Source organism: Pelophylax lessonae, assembly GCF_965119305.1.
Source record: "Pelophylax lessonae genome assembly, chromosome: 5".
Classification (NCBI taxonomy): Eukaryota; Metazoa; Chordata; class Amphibia; order Anura; family Ranidae; genus Pelophylax; species Pelophylax lessonae.
In genome coordinates, this window is record NC_138772.1 from 34470327 (window position 1) to 34493553 (window position 23227).

The window sequence follows — 23227 nt, forward strand, 5'->3', positions numbered from 1 at the left end:
AGTGTGCTTTTTTGCAAATACAGACTGATTTTACTGTTGTGGGTTTAGTCAAAAATAAAGTTTTTTTTATTAATTGCAAAAAATTAAGGTTACACAAAATTGAGGAACCCCCCCCCCACATATACGCACATACATAACGTAAACGCATGCGGCAGGACACCTACACCTGAAAACTTCATCTGCGATACACAGGTTATATATTGCCGCGCATGCTGGAATGAGAGCAATAAGTCTACCACCGGACCTCCTTCGTAATGCTAAACTGATGACCTATAGGGGGGGCTTTTAAAGTGTTGCCTATGGAAAATATAGATACTGACAGGTTTAAAGGGATTGTAAACTCAAGTTACAAGCAGACCTCACTCACAGATCCTGCTCTCTGATAGGCAGAAAGCAATATAGATTATCCTGCTGCTCCTCCGATAGGCAGACAAAGCCAAAAACTATACTCTCTGACTGGCACCTACCTAGAAGGGTGCTACATATCATAAGGGGATACTCAAAGTGTGAGAACCATAAAAGTCAAACAATCATGTGAAAAAATAATAAAAGTCCATATAAAATAGGTGTATCTTGATAGAGTCAATTTGCAAAGTGGTCCACCATGCAGTGCAATGAAACAATACTGTGCTGGTGCTCGCCTCCACCTGTGTAATCGGGCCGCTCACTTCATATTTTGACCCGTGTTACCAGTAGGTCAAAATCCACGGTTCCCTTCTGGGGACAAGTAATTGGTTTGGTATTCCTAGGCGGCCCGAGTAGAAGTGGCAGCGGGTACCTGTCAAATCTAGGTAACCGCACTCCCCTATATAAAAAAAAAAAAAAAAAGGACATGCCAGGGGGTGAGGAGTGCTTAACCACTTACAGCAAAGTGACGTAGGGGTACGTCGGCTGATTTAGCAGGGTTATACCGGGGTGATGCCTCTAGAACAACCCGGTACTGGGGTTTAGAGCCAGCAGTCGGCTTTCCGTCGGTAACTACCGATGCGGCTCGGGAGCCAATCGATCGTTACCCGGGTGAGCGGGAGGGGACGCCCCCTCCCGCGGCTCTGCCCGGGTCTCCCATCCCACCAGCTGGATGGAGTCCTGATCTAAGCCGGAAGCGGCTTCGATCGGGTCTCTGATGACGTAACCCGGAGGCGGCGTCCATGACGTCACGTCTGGGTTACTCTGCGGCAGATGCAAAAAAAGACTGTATTCAAAAATGCCGTTTTGCATACAGGGAAGTGTAGTGGAGGGGGTTGGGGTCTTTTAGACCCTCGATCCCTCCACAAAGAGTACCGGTCACTGCATATTGGTGTCACAAGGGATGTTTACATTGCTTGTGACAGCAATAAAAGTGATCAGATTTTTTATTTATTTTTTTTAAAACCTGTGATAAAGTTAAAAAAAATAAATAAATAAATAAATAGGAAAAAAATTTTTAGCCACCCCCGTCACCGTTAGCTCACGCACGAAAGAAAAATGAAATCACTGTTCAAACCACACATGTGAGGTATCGTCGCGATCACCAGGGCGTGAGCAATAATTTTAAAAAAAAAAGAGCTACATTCTAACTCTAAACTGGTAACCGTTAACATTTTTAAACGTCGCCTATTGAGATTTCTATTACCCGTAGTTTGTCGCCATCCCACGGGGGGGCGCAATTTTAAACCGTAACATTTTGGGCATCTATTTACTCGGCGTGACATCATCTTTCACAATATACAATAAAATGGGCTAACTTTACTGTTTAGTATTTTTTAAATGCAGTGAAATGTGATTTTTCGTTATTTTTCCAAAAAAAATGGCGTTTTAAAGACCGCTGCGCAAATACCGCGTGACAAAAAATATTGCAATGACCACCATTTTATTCTCCAGAGTCTTTGCTAAAAAATATATATAATGTTTGGGGGTTCTAAGTAGTTTTCTAGGAAAAAATACTGATTTTAACTTGTAAACAAAAAGTGTCCGAAATAGGGCTGGGGCTTAAGTGGTTAAAGCAGAAGTTCCCCTTTTGGGTGGAACTCCACTTTAACCACTTCAGCCCCGGAAGGTTTTACCCTCTTTTGACCAGGCCATTTTTTTTGCGATTCGGCACTGAGTTACTTTAACGGAAAATTGCGCGGTCGTACGACGCTGTACCTAAATAAAATATATGTCCCTTTTTCCCCACAAACAGAGCTTTCTTTTGGTCGCATTTGATCACCTGTGCGATTTTTAGATTTTGCACTAACAAAAAAAAAAAGCGACAATTTTGAAAAAAACGCCATATTTTTTACTTTCGGCTATAAAACATTCCCAATAAAAAAAAATATTAAAATTTTATTTTTTATTCGTTTAGGCCAATTTGTATTCTGCTACATATTTTTGGTAAAAAAAATTCCAAAAAGCGTATATTAATTGGTTTGCGCAAAAGTTATAGCGTTTACAAACTACGGGATAGATTTTTGGACTATTTTTTTTTTTTTTATTAGTAATGGTGGCGATCAGCAATTTTTAGAGGGACTGACATTGCGGCCGACAGATCGGACCCCTAACTGACATTTTTGACACTTTTTGGGGACCAGTGACATTAATACAGTAATCAGTGCTAAATAATATGCACTCTTACTGTATAAATGACACTGGCAGGGAAGGGGTTAATACGGGGGGGGGGGGGGGGGAGTGATCAAAGGGGTTAAATGTATGCCTATAGTGCTTGCCGACTGTGTGGGGGAAGGGTTCTGTAACAGGCACAGAGAGATCGGGGTTGTAGCTTAGCTGAAACTCCTGATCTCTCCCTGCCTGTCTGACAGAAGATCCGCCTGCTTTGTTTACATAAGCAGGCGGGTCTTCTCTCGGCTTCTCCAACGATAGGGGGAGGAAGGCGGCAATCGCCGCAGCTCCCCCCGTGGCCCGCCTCCCGATGTGTCTAAACATAGCGAGCGGTCGGCAAGTGGTTAACTTAAAGGGTAACTCCACTGACCACACCCCAGAAACAATTTCCTGCTTGTGTGATTGGCTCACCAATTTACAGAAGTCTGCACTATTGGCGCTTTTCCACTGCATGGAACCGAACGGTTCGGCTCGCTTTTGCACTTTTCCACTGCATGGTACGGTGTTGGAGCGGTTCGCTATGGCGGCGCTACTGATTGGTCAGAGAATCATTGTTATCCCACCCACTTACTACTTTAGTGGAAAGTCAAACCGTACCGAACCGTTCCAACACCGTACCATGCAGTGGAGAACCAAACCGAGCCAAGCAGGGCCGAGTGGAGCCAAGCCGGTACTTTCAGTGGAAAAGTGCCTTAAGATACAAGTCAGATTTCCGGCATCCCCTGCAACACAAATTTCATTTTTGGTGAGATATTCCCAATAGATACACGTCTAAAGGGATGCAGGCCCAACAGATTTCCTCATTAGCCCTGCAGCTGCCACAGCTGATAGATAATTACGAAACCACTCCCATTAGACCCACTCAGCACAGAGGAACAAACAATGATTTCTTCAGAATAACAAAAGGTAGGAATCTGCAACAAAGTTTGTTATAATCCCTGTAATGTACAGAGATCACCCAGAGGGGAATGTTTTTTTTTCTCAACAAAAGTGGAACTACGCTTTAAATATGTAATAACACCAGCAGGGCCCCTTCAGCTGTATGCAAATCCTTTGTTGTTGGCTGCAGATCTAGTAGACACATGCTGAGCCAGGACTGGGGGCTGTATGAATGGATCTCCCCCCCCCCCTTCTCCATACGGTGAGGTCTCATCTGGTGTGCAGTGAACGTGGCATGGGAGGAGACGGAGGGAGATGGCTCAGATTGCAGCGTGGGGAGACGGGATGTCCCAGGACAAGCCATGCACTCACTCTTCCTCTGACACCAGCAGATTTTTAATGGAAGACAGGCGAAAAATCCGACTTCCGTTACTATTTAGGAAAAAAAAAAAGATTAGCAATAGCACACGGCAGCGGTGACCAGACCTCTCCAGACCATCACTACAGATACCAGCCGGCCAGCCAATGACTGTCCTGTGTGCAGTAATGTGTTATCCAGCATGCAGGAAGATCTATGCAGATTTTATCACTGCTTGTTCCATAAAGCTGAACTCCGGGGCACCTATATTTAACCACTTCAATACCGGGCACTTTTCCCCCTTCCCGCCCAGGCCAAGTTTCAGCTTTTAGTGCTGTTGCATTTTGAATGACAATTGCACGGTCATGCAACGCTGTACCTACACCAAATTTATTCAATTTTTTCCCCACAAATAGAGCTTTCTTTTGGTGGTATTTGATCACCGCCAGGTTTTTTCTTTTTTTGCTACACAAATAAAAAAAAGACTGAAAAGTTTGAAATAAAAAAAAAAAGTTTTTTTGTTTATGTTATAAGATTTTGTAATAAAATATGTTTTTTCCCTGCACTGATGAGCACTGATGAGGAAGCACCAATATGCAGCACTGATAGGCAGCACTGATATGTGGCACTGATATGCAGCATTGGTGGGCAATAATGGGCACTGGTGCACAGCACTGATGGGGCGGGCACTGGGGGACAGCACTGATGGGGCGGGCACTGGGGGACAGCACTGATGGGGCGGGCACTGGGGGACAGAACTGATGGGGAGGGCACTGGCGGACAGCACTGATGGGGAGGGCACTGGCGGACAGCACTGATGGGGAGGGCACTGGCGGACAGCACTGATGGGGAGGGCACTGGCGGACAGCACTGATGGGGAGGGCACTGGCGGACAGCACTGATGGGGAGGGCACTGGTGGACAGCACTGATGGGGAGGGCACTGGTGGACAGCACTGATGGGGAGGGCACTGGTGGACAGCACTGATGGGGAGGGCACTGGTGGGCTCCCTGAGCCCTGATTGCCATCCCTGGGGTCATGGGTGGGCATCCCTGGTGGTTCTAATGTGACCAGCTGTGATTGGACACAGCTGGTCACATAGTAAAGAGCCTACGTCAGTAGGCTCTTTACCGAGATTGGAGATGTGGTGTGTCTGAGTGACCCGCCGCATCACCGATCGCCGATCTGCGTGCCTCCCGTCATATGACGTCCGGTCAGGATAATTTAACCACCTTCCCGACGTCATCTGCCTATAGGGTGGGCAGGAAGTGGTTAAAGTGTTACTAAACCCAGGAGCCTGCAGTCACTATATCTGGTCTCCCCAGGAGCCTGCAGTCACTATATCTGGTCTCCCCAGGAGCCTGCAGTCACTATATCTGCTCTCCCCAGGAGCCTGCAGTCACTATATCTGCTCTCCCCAGGAGCCTGCAGTCACTATATCTGCTCTCCCCAGGAGCCTGCAGTCACTATATCTGCTCTCCCCAGGAGCCTGCAGTCACTATATCTGCTCTCCCCAGGAGCCTGCAGTCACTATATCTGCTCTCCCCAGGAGCCTGCAGTCACTATATCTGCTCTCCCCAGGAGCCTGCAGTCACTATATCTGCTCTCCCCAGGAGCCTGCAGTCACTATATCTGCTCTCCCCAGGAGCCTGCAGTCACTATATCTGTTCTCCCCAGGAGCCTGCAGTCACTATATCTGCTCTCCCCAGGAGCCTGCAGTCACTATATCTGCTCTCCCCAGGAGCCTGCAGTCACTATATCTGCTCTCCCCGGGAGCCTGCAGTCACTATATCTGCTCTCCCCAGGAGCCTGCAGTCACTATATCTGCTCTCCCCAGGAGCCTGCAGTCACTATATCTGCTCTCCCCAGGAGCCTGCAGTCACTATATCTGCTCTCCCCAGGAGCCTGCAGTCACTATATCTGCTCTCCCCAGGAGCCTGCAGTCACTATATCTGCTCTCCCCAGGAGCCTGCAGTCACTATATCTGCTCTCCCCAGGAGCCTGCAGTCACTATATCTGCTCTCCCCAGGAGCCTGCAGTCACTATATCTGCTCTCCCCAGGAGCCTGCAGTCACTATATCTGTTCTCCCCAGGAGCCTGCAGTCACTATATCTGCTCTCCCCGGGAGCCTGCAGTCACTATATCTGCTCTCCCCAGGAGCCTGCAGTCACTATATCTGCTCTCCCCAGGAGCCTGCAGTCACTATATCTGCTCTCCCCAGGAGCCTGCAGTCACTATATCTGCTCTCCCCGGGAGCCTGCAGTCACTATATCTGCTCTCCCCAGGAGCCTGCAGTCACTATATCTGCTCTCCCCAGGAGCCTGCAGTCACTATATCTGCTCTCCCCAGGAGCCTGCAGTCACTATATCTGTTCTCCCCAGGAGCCTGCAGTCACTATATCTGCTCTCCCCAGGAGCCTGCAGTCACTATATCTGCTCTCCCCGGGAGCCTGCAGTCACTATATCTGGTCTCCCCAGGAGCCTGCAGTCACTATATCTGCTCTCCCCAGGAGCCTGCAGTCACTATATCTGCTCTCCCCAGGAGCCTGCAGTCACTATATCTGCTCTCCCCAGGAGCCTGCAGTCACTATATCTGCTCTCCCCAGGAGCCTGCAGTCACTATATCTGCTCTCCCCAGGAGCCTGCAGTCACTATATCTGCTCTCCCCAGGAGCCTGCAGTCACTATATCTGCTCTCCCCAGGAGCCTGCAGTCACTATATCTGCTCTCCCCAGGAGCCTGCAGTCACTATATCTGCTCTCCCCAGGAGCCTGCAGTCACTATATCTGTTCTCCCCAGGAGCCTGCAGTCACTATATCTGCTCTCCCCGGGAGCCTGCAGTCACTATATCTGGTCTCCCCAGGAGCCTGCAGTCACTATATCTGCTCTCCCCAGGAGCCTGCAGTCACTATATCTGCTCTCCCCGGGAGCCTGCAGTCACTATATCTGCTCTCCCCGGGAGCCTGCAGTCACTATATCTGCTCTCCCCAGGAGCCTGCAGTCACTATATCTGGTCTCCCCAGGAGCCTGCAGTCACTATATCTGCTCTCCCACAGTACACAGAACATGGAAATGCAGTTATTTTAGTAAATATAAACTGCTAAATACCTTTTCTCATCAGCAGTATATAGCAGTCTTGTGACTTCTATCAGTTCCGAGTAAAGATTGTAGGAGGAATTTTCATTCATTTTCTGATCCTGTCCTTGAAATCCAGATGGATGGAAAGCCTATTTTCCATCCGTCTGGAGGATTGGATGAGAACGGACAGGTGGTCCGTTCTCATCCGATCTCCCCATAGAGGACAGCGGGGATCTGACATCTCCCTCTTCACACACAGAGCGGAGACGGAGAGCTGTCATCCGCCTGCTCAGCGGGGATTGGCGGATCGATCCCCCGCTGAGCAGAACGGACTCCGTTGGGCGGTGCGCCCGTGTGAAAGTGTATAAAAACAAAAATAAAAATTAATTCTTCCAGGGCTGCCCTCTCAGGATCATAGAACAGCATCCCTGCTTACAATTACTGCTCAGCATCGCATGCCAACTTTCTTATTTTTTCTTCAGTTTGCCAAGCCGGCAGCTTTGGATGAGCCAAACATTAGTGAACAAAACTTTAAAAATAAATGAATGAAGTTTCCTCTCCCAGTCATCCCTAGGAGAGAGAGAGGTCATCGGGCTGTGTTTACACCACTCTATATTGGCATTCATCATCAGTTTGGGGGTGGGGGGGGGGATGCTGGGTACCCTGCAGGGAAACGCTTTATTATTCTGTCCAATGAAGTCCATAGAGATCTAAAATCTCCTGCAGAGACCACAATACTAAGCTTTAATCTTCTAGATGTAAACATAAATGTGTTCAGATTAAAGGGGAATTCCACCTTAACACCAAAATATTTAACCACTTCTGGACCGGAAGGATTTGCCCCCTTAATGACCAGGCCATTTTTTTGCGATTCGGCACTGCGTTACTTTAACTGACAATTGCGCGGTTGTGCGACGCTGTACCCAAATAAAATTGATGTTCTTTTTTTCCCACAAACAGAGATTTCTTTTAGTGGTATTTGATCACCTGTGCGATTTTTATTTTTTGCGCTATAAACAAAAAAAAAAAAAAGCGACAATTCTGAAAAAAAAAAAAAAAAAAAAAACAAACAATATTTTTCACATTTTGCTATATAACATTCTCAAAAAAAAAAAAAAATGTAAAAATCAAAATGTATCCTCTTAGACCAATTTGTATTCTGCTACAAAAAAAAAACGCAATAAGCCTTTTTTTTTATTGGTTTGCGCAAAAGTTATCGCATCTACAAACTAGGGGAAAGATTCATGTAATTTATTTATTTTTTACTAGTAATGGCAGCGATCTGCGATTTTTTTAGCTGGACTGCAACATTGCAGCGGACAGATCGGACCCCTAACTGACATTTTTGACGCTATTGGGGGTACCAGTGACATTACTACAGTAATCAGTGGTAAATAATATGCACTGTTACTGTAATAATGACACTGGCAGGGAAGGGGTTAATACTGGGGGTGATTAAAGGGGTTAAATGTACGCCTAAAAAGCTTGCTCACTGTGGGGGAGGGAGGGTTCTGTGACAGGCACAGAGAGATCGCAGTTTCAGCTTAGTGAAACTGCTCTCTCCCTGCCTGTCTGACAGAAGATCCACCTGCTTTGTTTACATAAGCAGGTGGGTCTTCTCTCCATTTCTCCGACGATCGTGGGAGGAAGGCGGCACACAGCGGGAGTGTGCGCGAGCCGCCAAAACCATGTGCACGAAGTCACATAGTACTACATGACTACGTGACTGAGCGCAGCCAAGCCGCCCTGCCGCAGTAATACTAAGGCAAGTATATAGAAGGATCACAGGTACTCTGTGATCATTCCAGAGAGAACGGCCAGCTGTGTTTACAACAACCGACCGTTCTCTCTCAGCTGGGAGCAATTGCAGATGACCGGCGGTAATCGCGACCACCAGCCCCGTGGATCAGCACCCCCATTAGGCAGTGGGGGCGGGGCCAGAAGCGCACCGCCGGCAATGCGCACTTGCCCCCCAGCACTACGCACGCGATCGATGTAGGGCTACGTCGGTTCACGCAGGAGAGGCTGCCTGCCGCAGTAAATCTGCGGCGGGCAGTTTTAATGTGGTTAAGGGCTCTTTCACACGGGCAGTCCGATCAGATCCGCCTGTCAGTTTTTTAAATCTGATCGGATGCCCCATTCGGCCCTATGGAGCAGTGGATGTCAGCGGTGACATGTCCGCTGACACCCGCATCCGATCCTGTCCGTGAAATCCGGACGGATGGAAGCCCTATTTTCCATCCGTCCTGGGGATCGGATGGGATCGGATGAGAGCGGACAGGCGGTCCACTCTCATCCGATGCCCCATAGAGAGCAGCGGGGGCCTAGACACCTCCCTCTCCGCTCTGAAAGCGGAGACGGAGCTGTCATCAGCCCGGCTCAGCGGGGATCGCGGATCGATCCCCGCTGAGCAACACGGATCCGCCTACGGAGCGGACCGTGTGAAAGAGCCCTAAGGCTGCTAGACAACTATAAACAATGCTTTACAATGTATCATTTCCTTCTATTAGATCAAAGGAATGAACTTCCATCTATAAGGCCCTGTTCACACCTGAGCGTTTTTCAGCTCGCAAAACGCTCATCTCTAAGGCTACGTTCACATGTTAGCGTAGCGGACCGCGGCAGAATCACCGCAATTCCACCCGCGATCCGGAAATCATTGCAAATCGCGGGAAGCCTGTGTGTTGCCGTTGATTTGCAATGGCACCCCAAATGCTGTGCGATGTTGCCGCGATTTCCGCCTGCCGAATCGCAGTAACATTGCGCAAACAAAATCGCAGGTCGCATGACGCCCAAAAAAGGTACAAGAGCTTCTTTGGGGCACCATGCGACCCACGATTTTGTTTGCGCGATGTTACCGCGACTCGGCAGACGGAAATGGCGGCAACATCGCACAGCATTTGGGGTGCCATTGCAAATCAACGGCAACACACAGGCTTCCCGCGATTTGCAATGATTTCCGGATCGCGGGTGGAATTGCGGTGATTCTGCCGCGGTCCGCTACGCTAACATGTGAACGTAGCCTAAGGCTGGCCATACATTATACAATTTTCTTATTCAATTTCCTTTAGATTTACCTTCAGCTATGTAATACAAGGGCCGGCCTGATTGCATACAAATCGAAAGAGTTTAGGTTTGCCCTCATATTATATGGTTTTGGTAAATCTAAAGGAAAGTTGCATGAGAGAATTGGATAATGTATGGCCAGCCTAAGGCTGGCCATACATTGTACAATTTTCTTTAGATTTACCTTCAACTATGTAGTACAAAGGCCTTCCTTATAGGATACAAGTGAAAGTGTTGTTTAGTTTGGACCTCATATTCTATGGTTTTTGGTAAATCTACAGAAAATTGTACACGTATGGCCAGCCTAATGCTCCATTCACACCTGAGCGTATCGTTTTCAGGTGTTTTTTCAGGCTTTTGTCAGGCATTTTTTGCAGGTGTTTAGAGGCAGGTGTTGACATCCAACAAAAAAACGCTGGTAATCTTCCAAAAAAGAAGCTCATGTACTTTTTTGAACTTCAGGCATTTTGCTTCAATCGACAAAACACTCATATGTGAAAAGGGGCCATTGAAATGAATGGGATTTTGCTTGATGGGCGTTTTAAAACTTCAGAGATGAGCGTTTTTACAAGCTGAAAAACGCTCAGGTGTGAACAGGGCCTAAAGTCTCAAAACGCCCAACAAGCAAAATCCCATTCATTTCAATGGCGCCTGTTCACATCCGAGCGTTTTCCTGCCTGAAGCTCAAAAAAGTACAAGAACTTATTTTGGGCGTCAGGTGTCCTGCGTCCACCCACACAACCAGGCCCCCGGCCAGCTCCACCCACACAACCAGGCCCCCGGCCAGCTCCACCCACACAACCAGGCCCCCGGCCAGCTCCACCCACACAACCAGGCCCCCGGCCAGCTCCACCCACACAACCAGGCCCCCGGCCAGCTCCACCCACACAACCAGGCCCCCGGCCAGCTCCACCCACACAACCAGGCCCCCGGCCAGCTCCACCCACACAACCAGGCCCCCGGCCAGCTCCACCCACACAACCAGGCCCCCGGCCAGCTCCACCCACACAACCAGGCCCCCGGCCAGCTCCACCCACACAACCAGGCCCCCGGCCAGCTCCACCCACACAACCAGGCCCCCGGCCAGCTCCACCCACACAACAAGGCCCCCGGCCAGCTCCACCCACACAACAAGGCCCCCGGCCAGCTCCACCCACACAACCAGGCCCCCGGCCAGCTCCACCCACACAACCAGGCGCCCGGCCAGCTCCACCCACACAACCAGGCGCCCGGCCAGCTCCACCCACACAACCAGGCGCCCGGCCAGCTCCACCCACACAACCAGGCCCCGGCCAGCTGCACCCACACAACAAGGCCCCGGCCAGCTGCACCCACACAACAAGGCCCCGGCCAGCTGCACCCACACAACAAGGCCCCGGCCAGCTGCACCCACACAACAAGGCCCCGGCCAGCTGCACCCACACAACAAGGCCCCGGCCAGCTGCACCCACACAACAAGGCCCCGGCCAGCTGCACCCACACAACAAGGCCCCGGCCAGCTGCACCCACACAACAAGGCCCCGGCCAGCTGCACCCACACAACAAGGCCCCGGCCAGCTGCACCCACACAACAAGGCCCCGGCCAGCTGCACCCACACAAGCAGGCCCCCAGCCAGCTCCACCCATACTAATCGAAAACCTTGGCTGAAACATTACAATTCCTCTAAGACCAAGTACAAAGTGTCCAAACAAAAAGAAAAGCTCATCTGCGATACAATGTAGCTGCCAAGGTGCACAATACGGAACTTCCTCCAGGAAATAGTTTTGCCTAGAGTCACACTCCTGCGGGGCATTAACATGCGCTGTGCCAAGGCAGCTCACATTCACTGGAGCATGCTGCCAGACACACCAACCACACATATCTTATTTGTTAAGCACTGCACCATGACACCTGGTATTTGGCGCTGCAGGGCATTGCAACACACATCTGTTGCATGGGGCATTTGGGTGCCATTAGAAATGAATGGTGCCGCAGCACACCAGCGCACGTTTTCACAGCCAATGCATCCATTACCACAGTGCGACAATGTGAAGCCAGACTTTGGGTTGTGATGGTGCTCACTGCCATGATTAGGACCTGGACGGGGGAAGACCGAGGATTATTTGGATGGAATAGAGCAGCCTTTTTTCAACCAGGGTGCCCAGGCACCCTGGAGTGCCTTAAGACTTCTTCAGGGGTGCCTTAAGACTTCTTCAGAGGTGCCTTCGCAAAATGCCTAAAAATTGATCAAAAATTGTATACAAACCAGCAGGTGGATGAAGCTGCCTTTTAGTTACACAAAGCCACAGATTTTCATTATACACCATTATGACTTTCTAGACACTGGCATCCTGACAACCAATGATGTCTTCAGTTAATAAGGATGTCTGTTGCCTCCACAGCATCCTTGTTTGGCCCTCCTGTGCCTCTCTCCCTCAGCACTGAAACGGAATTGAGGGAGAAGAGAAACATTGGAATACTGGTCAGTACCAGTATGCAAAAGTGTATTTGCTTTGGAAGAAAAAAAAATCACCTCTAATGTTGGGTGTCCTAGGTGTGTGGATGTTGTGGTGTTAAACTATTAGATACATTTTTTACATTTTAGAATGGGGAACCTCGAGACGGTCCATAATTTTAGAGGGTGCCTTGACTGAAAAAAAAAAAAAAGATGAGAAACACTGAATAGAGTGGGATGATGGACGCCCTCCAGTGCCGGATACAATGGAAGAATTTGCTACAAGACGAAAAACCAAAGAATAGCGGTCAGCAAAAATACATATCGCACCCCCCAGATGTGCAGCTACAGACCACACCCCCAGATGGGCAACTACAGACCATACCCCCAGATGTGCCACCAGAGACCACACCCCCAGATGGGCGGCTACAGACCATACCCCCAGATGTGCAACCAGAGACCACACCCCCAGATGGGCAGCTACAGACCATAACCCCAGATGTACGACCAGAGACCACACCCCCAGATGGGTGGCTACAGACCATACCCCCAGATGTGCAACTAGAGGCCACACCCCCAGATGGGTGGCTACAGACCATACCCCCAGATGTACGACCAGAGACCACACCCCCAGGGGCGGCTACGGACCATAACCCCAGATGTGCAACCAGAGACCACATCCCCAGATAAGCGGCTACAGACCATACCCCCAGATGTGCAACTAGAGGCCACACCCCCAGATGGGCAGCTACAGACCACACCCCCAGATGTATGACCAGAGACCACACCCCCAAATGGGCGGCTACAGACTATACCCCCAGATGTGCAACTAGAGGCCACACCCCCAGATGGGAGGCTACAGACCATAACCCCAGATGTACAACCAGAGACCACACCCCCAGATGGACGGCTAAAGACCATACCCCCAGATGGACAACCAGAGACCACACCCCCAGATGGACGGCTAAAGACCACACCCCCAGATGGACAACCAGAGACCACTACCCCAGATGGACGGCTACAGACCATACCCCCAGATGGACAACCAGAGACCACTACCCCAGATGGACGGCTACAGACCATAACCCCAGATGGACAACCAGAGACCACACCCCCAGATGGGAGGCTATGGACCACACTAAGATTTAAGGATGTCTCAATCCTTTCTGTTCATTGAAGTATTAACTCCTAGTCCTCCCCTGCCTGAAAGATGACCAATGTGACGTAAACTAATATGGGAAACCAATTCAGGACCCCACACTTCTGAAATGTATCAGCCCCCCCTCCACATGTTGGCCCCTCCAGATTACAAACGTGTCCACATGAAGTCACAGAATCCATCCTATCTACAGTGTATGTCATAGTGATAAACAACAAAACCCAATGCTAGTAACTATACACTGTACTACACCACCCCCCCTCCCCATAGCAACTCACAACATATACGCCGCATGCTTTATATTCTTGGGGCTGTATGCTGTCTCCAGGGACAGTCCCAGTGATGAGGAACTACATGTACTCCTCTGTACTTTCCCCAGGGACAGTCCTGGTGATGGCACCACATGTACCTAGTCATCCTTTGTACCTTCTCCAGGAGCTATCCTGGTGCTAAGGAACCACATATACATAGTCACCCCCAGGGACAATTCTGAATGTAAAGAGCCAACATAGTCATCCTCTGTACCTCCCCCAGACACAAGTCATGGTGATGGCAAACTACATGTACATGGTCTTCCTCACTACCCTGTGCAGGGGCAGTCCTGATGGTGAGGAACCGCGTATAATTATCCTCTGTACCTTCCCCCGGGACAGAACCCAATAAAATGTTAGGGTTAATGATGATGCCGTCAGGTTTTTTTTTTGTGGTACCCAACATCCTGTCCAAGTGTTCATCATCACCCACTGACCACACAGTATAGCACAGGCAGCAGAATTTCCCATCACCCCCTGCAGTTGTCCCCCTCTATACAAGGCCTGCAGTTGTCACTCTTCTGCTCCGGCCTCCCTCCTTAGATTTCTGTAGACACCTAATGAAGTTATCAACCTTTTCCCCAGGTGTACCCTTGTAAACTGTTCCAGCTGTCATCCTTGTTCCCATGTGCCTGTGCAATGTCCCCAGCTGTCACTCTCCTCCCCAGGTGTCCCCTCCCTGTGCAATATCCCCAGCTGCCCCCCTCCCTGTGCAATGTCCCCAGCTGCCCCCCTCCCTGTGCAATGTCCCCAGCTGCCCCCCTCCCTGTGCAATGTCCCTAGCTGTCACTGTGCTCCCCAGGTGTCCCCCTCCCTGTGCAATATCCCCAGATGTCACTGTCCTCCCCAGGTGTCCCCTCCCTGTGCAATGTCCCCAGCTGTCACTCTCCTCCCCAGGTGTCCCCTCCCTGTGCAATGTCCCTAGCTGTTACTGTGCTCCCCAGGTGTCCCCTCCCTGTGCAATGTCCCCAGCTGTCACTGTGCTCCCCAGGTGTCCCCTCCTGTGCAATGTCCCCAGCTGTCACTGTCCTCCCCAGGTGTCCCCTCTCTGTGCAATATCCCCAGCTGTCACTGTCCTCCCCAGGTGTCCCCTCCCTGTGCAATATCCCCAGCTGTCACTGTCCTCCCCAGGTGTCCCCTCCCTGTGCAATGTCCCCAGCTGCCCCCCTCCCTGTGCAATGTCCCTAGCTGTCACTGTGCTCCCCAGGTGTCCCCCTCCCTGTGCAATATCCCCAGATGTCACTGTCCTCCCCAGGTGTCCCCAGCTGTCACTGTCCTCCCCAGGTGTCCCCAGCTGTCACTGTCCTCCCCAGGTGTCCCCCTCCATGTGCAATGTCCCCAGGTGTCACTCTCCTCCCCAGATGTCCCCCTCCCTGTGCAATGTCCCCAGCTGTCACTCTCCTCCCCAGATGTCCCCCTCCCTGTGCAGTGTTCCTGGGTGTCACCCTCCTCCCCAAGTGTCACCATCCCTATGCAATGTCCCCAACTGCTCCCATGCCTGCCAGGTGTCCCCATCACTGTGCACTGTCCCCATCCCTATGCAATGCCCCCATCCTCCCCAGGTGTCACATCCCTATGCACTGTCCCCATCCCTTTGCAATGTCCCTAGGTGCCACCCTCCTCCCCAGGTGTCACCATCCCTATGCACTGTCCCTAACTGCCCCTATCCCTGTGCCCATCCCTATGCACTGTTCCAAGGTGCCCCCAAGTGTCCCCATCCCTATGCACTGTGCCTAGCTGTCCTTAACTGCGTCACTCTCCTCCCCAACTGCCCCCATGCCTGTGCAATGTCCCCAGGTGTCACCCTCCTCTCCAGGTGTCCCCATCCCTATGTACTGTCCCCAGGTGTCCCCATCCCTATGTACTGTCCCCAGGTGTCCCCATCCCTGTACAATGTCCCCAGGTGTCACCATCCTCTCCAGGTGTCCCCATCCCTATGTACTGTCCCCAGGTGTCCCCATCCCTGTACAATGTCCCCAGGTGTCCCTATCCTCTCCAGGTGTCCCCATCCCTATGTACTGTCCTCAGGTGTCCCCATCCCTGTGCCATGTCCCCAGGTGTCCCCATCCCTGTACAATGTCCCCAGGTGTCCCCATCCCTGTACAATGTCCCCAGGTGTCCCCATCCCTGTACAATGTCCCCAGGTGTCCCCATCCTCTCCAGGTGTCCCCATCCCCATGTACTGTCCCCAGGTGTCCCCATCCCTGTACAATGTCCCCAGGTGTCACCATCCTCTCCAGGTGTCCCCATCCCTATGTACTGTCCCCAGGTGTCCCCATCCCTGTACAATGTCCCCAGGTGTCCCTATCCTCTCCAGGTGTCCCCATCCCTATGTACTGTCCCCAGGTGTCCCCATCCCTGTGCCATGTCCCCAGGTGTCCCCATCCCTGTACAATGTCCCCAGGTGTCCCCATCCCTATGTACTGTCCCCATCCCCATGTACTGTCCCCAGGTGTCCCCATCCCTGTGCAATGTCCCCATCCCTATGTACTGTCCCTAGGTATCCCCATCCCTATGTACTGTTCCCAGGTGTCACCCTCCTCTCCAGGTGTCCCCATCCCTATGTACTGTCCCCAGGTGTCCCCATCCCTGTACAATGTCCCCAGGTGTCCCTATCCTCTCCAGGTGTCCCCATCCCTATGTACTGTCCCCAGGTGTCCCCATCCCTGTGCCATGTCCCCAGGTGTCCCCATCCCTGTACAATGTCCCCAGGTGTCCCCATCCCTGTACAATGTCCCCAGGTGTCCCCATCCCTGTACAATGTCCCCAGGTGTCCCCATCCCTGTACAATGTCCCCAGGTGTCCCCATCCCTGTACAATGTCCCCAGGTGTCCCCATCCTCTCCAGGTGTCCCCATCCCTATGTACTGTCCCCAGGTATCCCCATCCCTATGTACTGTTCCCAGGAGTCACACTCCTCTCCATGTGTCCCCATCCCTATGTACTGTCCCCAGGTGTCCCCATCCCTATGTACTGTCCCCAGGTGTCACCCTCCTCTCCATGTGTCCCCATCCCTATGTACTGTCCCCAGGTGTCCCCATACCTATGTACTGTCCCCATCCCTGTACAATGTCCCCATCCCTATGTACTGTTCCCAGGTGTCACCTTTCTCTCCATGTGTCCCCATCCCTATGTACTGTCCCGAGGTGTCCCCATCCCTATGTACTGTCCCCAGGTGTCCCCATCCCTATGTACTGTCCCCAGGTGTCCCCATCCCTATGTACTGTCCCCAGGTGTCACCCTGACTCACTTGCTCCTTGACGGCCAGTCTGAGCGGGGCGAGCTGCTCCTCCATGGCGGGTGAGTGTGTGGGGTGTCTCGGGTGTAGAGCGGTGAGGAGGCTCGGTGTGGAGAGCCGGCTCTTGTAGCGGAGGGATCGGGGCTGAGCAGTGAGCTGCAGCAGCAGGGCGGGGAGGGATCTCAGCACGCGCATCACACTCACTGCATGATGAAATCTCTGCTGTGCCGACCGCCGCAAAGCGACACGGCGCGACTGCCGGTGGGTGTTGTGCCGTACGGCAGAGCGGGCCGCCATTTTGGGCTAGGGCAAAATGCCCTTACTGGAAGTGTAACGTAACCCCTGATAACATGACAAACAGTCATATCTGTTCACACTAATCCTCAGTGACTGACATGGATCACTGAAATAATAAAAAAAAGTCTCACAGAGCCGACCTATAAGCGGAGTGGCTGTCCCTAGCAACCAGTCAGGTTTCTATGTAGAAGTGGTTGGTTGCTATGCAGACAGAGATAAACATATTGTAGGGATCTGCTGCACTCTACTGTTTCAATCTGTTAATGAACTTTAAGTGGATTATGTATGCACTTCATGCCCCTGGGTCGCTGACTTGGAAGCCCCCAAAGGGGAAAGTGGTGCGGGACAGAAGAAAATTTCAACTGCATGGCCTGTCTTCTGCTAAATCTTGGACCAGAATAGATTCCTAGACATGACTAGGGAACAACGAGGTGGGCGGACTCTGAGTTCCAGCGCTATACCACAAGTCTTGCTGGTGAGAGGCTCCATTCCAGGCTGGTTGGACAACAGGATCCATCTTCCCCGCCCCTGTGACCGCTTTTCTCGTCTTCAGGTTTCCGACAACACATCACGGCGGCCATCCTCTTGAAGTATCTCTATTTTTATTTTATTATTATTATTAGTAAGGTTTTCTTTTTTCTATTTTTATTAATGCATTTTGATTTATTTTGTATTTTTGTATTATTATGAATATTATATTCATGATTTCATGTTTAATTCATTGTTCATTTCTGTAGGCCCAGTGCTGGTTCTGAGGCAATATTTGAATAACTTCTTGTTATATAGCACATACTTCTTGTCAGTTGTAAACCAACAGTTTATATATATATATATACACAGTATCTCACAAAAGTGAGTACACCCCTCATATTTTTGTAAATATTTTATTCTATCTTTTCATGTGACAACACTGAAGAAATGACACTTTGCTACAATGTAAAGTAGTGAGTGTACAGCTTGTATAACAGTGTAAATTTGCTGTCCCCTCAAAATAATTCAACACACTGCCATTAATGTCTGAACCACTGGCAACAAAAGTGAGTACACCCCCCCCAAGTGACAATGTCCAAATTGGGCCCAATTAGCCATTTTCCCTCTCCCTGGGTCAGCTCTTTGGTGTAAATGGGGAACAGGTGTGTTACATTTGGTGTTATCGCTCTCACTCTCTCATACTGGTCCCTGGAAGTTCAACATGGCACCTTATAGCAACGAACTTTCTGAGGATCTGAAAAAAAGAATTGTTGCTCTACATAAAGATGGCCTAGGCCAGTGATGGTGAACCTTGGCACTCCAGATGTTTTGGAACTACATTTCCCATGATGCTCAACTACACTGCAGAGTTCATGTGCATCATGGGGAATGTAGATCCAAAACATCTGGGGTGCCAAGGTTCCCCATCACTGGCCTAGGCTATGAGAAGATTGCTAAGACCCTGAAACTGAGCTGCAGGACGGTGGCCAAGACCATACAGCGGTTTAACAGGACAGGTTCCACTCAGAACAGGCCTCACCATGGTCGACCGAAGAGGTTGAGTGCACATGCTCAGTGTCATATCCAGACGTTGTCTATGGGAAATAGAGGTATGAGTGCTGCCAGCATTGCTGCAGAGGTTGAAGGGGTGGGGGGGTCAGACTGTCAGTGCTCAGACCATACGCCGCACACTGCATCAAATTGGTCTGCATGGCTGTTGTCCCAGAAGGAAGCCTCTTCTAAAGATGATGCACAAGAAAGCCCGCAAACAGTTTGCTGAAGACAAGCAGACTAAGGACATGGATTACTGGAACCATGTCCTGTGGTCTGATGAGACCAAAATAAACTTATTTGGTTCAGATGGTGTCAAACGTGTGTGGCGGCAACCAGGTGAGGAGTACAAAGACAAGTGTGTCTTTCTAAAGTGTTCATATTGGTGTGTCAAATATCCTTTAAAAGGTAAAATCAGCCAAAAACTGACTAAGTAATGTCAGAAGTAGTACGATAAAAGACATACCTGAATGTAAATATAAAAAACTGGTGAATTAGGTTTGTCGGCACATGCAGTGTGGATCCGCCAAGGGTACAGTATGGCCAGCGAAGCTGCCAATTATATTATCAAACATGTTGAGCTGATACTCCTATCACCTTCATATAGCACCGCAGCCACGCTGACATCCCCCGAGGGGCTCTTATTATCACTATCCCCTTAGGGGATTTGGCTATATGACTGCAATTGCCATTGGGGTTTCTGCTTTAGCTACACTTCTTATGTCAGGCTCAGTTCACACATATGCGATGCGGGAAGCCTGCAAATCCACTGCGGGTTCCAGCATCGCATTCAAATCGCAGGCAGTTCACGCTGCCATATGCAAATCGCTGGGGGTGTCAATACAGAGTTAACGATGCCCCCAGATCAGTTCGCATATCGCAGTGCGAACTGACAGCTTGGAAATGAATCGGATTGCATTGGTGTGAACCACCATGCCATCCGATTCTGCTGCAGACCCAAAAAAGCGTCCTGTGCGTGTTCAGTCCAAATCAGATGCAAATTCAGCCATGCAATCTGTTTACTATCTGTATGGCTGAATTCACATCGCACAGACATCGCATGTGATTTTCAGAGCAGTGCGCTCCGTATCACATGCGATGTCTGTCATCGCTATAGTGTGAACCGGGGCTTAAAGTCATTAATGTTCCTTCTCTTTTAAATTGTATGCTATACTTATGTAGAAATAAATTTAGATTTTTTTTATACATGTGCCTATAAAGTCCATATCTATGTAGCACTACTCCCAAAGGAGCTGCGGATTACGGGTTCCCCTGGGCTACCATTAGCAACAGTAGAACATTCAGGCATGTTTCCAAGTGTTTTACCTCAGACAAGGACCAGTCCAGTTTCTTTGGTTTTCATGTTTTATTAGGAACTTGGATAGGAGAAGGGATGAGTGGGATACTCCACCTGACTAGAACTATGCACAAATATGCAGGGACTTGAATAAAGCTGATTAACGCTGAGTAACGCTGACTGACGCTGTGTTGAGCTAGTCACGGCTAGGCCGCTGCTTCACTTGGCCCTTGGCTGGGAAAGGAGTTCTGTAAGCTTCCTGAGGTGACTCTGTCCTAAGGCAAGCTATTCTTTAACCACTTGCCAACTGCCGCAAGTACATTTACTGCGGCGGTCAGCCTCTCCCGGGCAAAGTGACATAGTACTACGTCGCTTGCCCAGAAGCCTGTAGGGGGCGAGGGCGCGCCGCCGGAGGGGCGCTCCTGCCCCCACTCGTTCACTGAGGTCCCCGCTCAAGTGACCAGCGGCTCCGATGTCCGCCGGCCACTCGCAATCTCCCACTGGAGAGGGAGAAAGGCAGGCGGCTAATGTAAACAAAGCCGCCTGTCATTCTCCCTGGTGTAACTGCAGAGATCATACGATCCTGCTATGTAGGATCGTATGTCTCTGTGGTTACATAAAAAGCCACGCCCCTTGACAGTTAGAAGCACGCCCCTAGGGACACACTTAACCCCTGGATCTCTAATAAAGTTAACCCCTTCCCTGCCAGTGTCATTTTTACAGTAACAGTGCATATTTATAGCACTGATTACTGTAGTAATGTCACTGGTCCCCCCAAAAGTGTCAAAAATGTCAGTCAGGGGTCCGATCTGTCCGCCGTAATGTCACAGTCCCGCAAAAAAAAATCGCAGATCGCCGCCATTATTCGTTAAAAAAAAAAAAAAAAAACAATAAAAATGACATAAATCTTTCCCGTAGTTATTAAACACAATAAGTTTTGCGCAAACCAATAAAAATACGCTTATTGCGATTTTTTTTTTTACCAAAAATATGTAGCAGAAAACTTATTGGTCTAAAATGTTAAAAAATTTAGATTTTTACCTTTTTTTTTTTTTTTTGAGAATGTTATATAAAAAAATGTGAAAAATATTGTTATTTTTTCAAAATTGTCGCTCTTTTTGTGTTTATAGCGCAAAAAATAAAAGTTGCACAGGTGATCAAATACCACCAAAATAAATCGCTGTTTGTGGGGAAAAAAAGGACGTCAATTTCATTTGGGTACAGCGTCGCGCGACCGCGCAATTGTCCGTTAAAGTCACACAGTGCCGAATCGCAAAATAGGCCCTGGTCTTTGAGCAGGAAAATCCTCCGGGGCTTAAGTGGTTAAAGCGGAGTTCCACCCAAAAGTGGAACTTCCGCTTTAGGGAGTCCTGACCCCCCGACATGCCACATTTGGCATGTCATCTTTTGGGGGGGGGAGCTGGTACCTAGTTTTGACATGTCCCCGCTCCCACTTCCGCTCGGAGCGCCGCGACGCCCTGAGCGGAAGTTCTCCTCTCCCCCTCTCTCCCTGCAATCTTCTGGGACACGTCAGAGGTCCCAGAAGATTGCCGGCCAATCACGGCGCGCAGCGCGACTCGCGCATGCGCAGTGGGTACCCGGCTGTGAAGCCGCAAACTGTAACAGCCGGGACAGGTGAGTAAATGGCTGGAACTCCGCTTTAAGGTAGACTGTATTGCAGAACACGTAATAAATATGTGCAGCGCTAAATAAATTGATATGAAAGTGAAACATATCCACAAAAACAATAAATCACATATTAAGTATATGAAAAAAGAACGTCCATATAAAAGTGATAAGTGACATAATAACTTGATAGTGACATCAACAAAGTCCCATATAAAAGAAAAGAGATTCCAACAAGTGAAAAAAACTGGTCCAATCCAAGAAAATCCTATTCAAAGGTAAATATAGGAAAATGAGATCCCGTCACCAAGTGGGAAAAATAAAATTGGACGCTCACCAGATGCTGTGGGTCTGTGATATCATACGACATACAGACCAAACCGACTTTTGATATATAATCCAAGATTCCTCCTTAGGATACCATAGATGTTGCTCCAGGCTCATAGGAAATGGGGGGAGGAGTAGTGAATCGCTCATAAACCAGACCACATGAAAGCCAAAAGAAAAGGGCACATAGCGTAAAAACTGCTTAAAACAAATTTAATGAAAAGCAGGTAGTGCTCTTACATACATCCGATGGTAACAAGGGAATGTAAACACAGATAGAGGTGGTCTATTGGAAGATGCTGACGCGTTTCGTCTCATTAGACATTGTCAATGGATATTGCTCAAAAAATACAGAGGACTTGGATGAATATATACCCCAAAAATCACCCCGATGGAAAGGACGGCAATGCCAATTGGCAGTCTCCCGGGCGAGTACGTTACTCAGGCATAATGATAGGTAAGTGAAAACTAAAATAACATCATACAGGAGGTGGGCGAAAAATGGAGACAAACAAGTGTAAAGGACATGATCTTGAAAACACGGGCCAGATCAGATAATTCTTAGTATGTTGTATATAGGGGGTAACTAGGGCTTCAGTAGAGCTGATGGCAAATAAAAGGGAAGAAGGCCCATGAATAATCAACCATCCAGGATATGAGATGCAAGCGAGGCAAGTGGTATCGCCTACAGCAGTCTGAGGTACATATGCTGTCGATCGTCCAACACTTCAGGGCCCTTCCTGGCGCCCCCTTTGTCCCTAATCTTCAGGGTTTAACTACTTGGCACCCCCTTTACTGTAACACTCTGGGTGAGCTGGCTCCTTGATCCCCTGACTTCTCTGGAGTGGTCCCCTCTCTTAGGCAGACCCTTGGGCAGTCCCTTTTGCACTCACGATACTGTTTTTCCTAAAGTCTTCTGCCCACCAGCTCCACTGGTCAGCAAACTGGATCCTCTGCAGCTCAGCTCCACACCTGGTCCCTAGGCCGACCGCCTGGACCACCTTCCTCACACCTGCAGGAGGAGAGACAGCCGTCCACCTCCTCCTGGGACTTTGCTCCCGC

At 49.8% G+C, this 23227-nt stretch overlaps 1 protein-coding gene across 1 annotated transcript in view; it reads right to left on the reverse strand.

The window, feature by feature from the left end:
* GARS1 (glycyl-tRNA synthetase 1) overlaps positions 1-17332 on the reverse strand; it is a 127883-nt gene extending 110551 nt beyond the window's left edge. Inside the window, exon 1 of the mRNA XM_082259058.1 lies at positions 17110-17332. Within this exon, the coding sequence (XP_082115184.1) occupies positions 17110-17292 (183 nt within the window). The 5' untranslated portion in view covers positions 17293-17332. The remainder of the gene's footprint in view (positions 1-17109) is intronic.
* Between the last annotated feature and the right edge of the window lie 5895 nt (positions 17333-23227).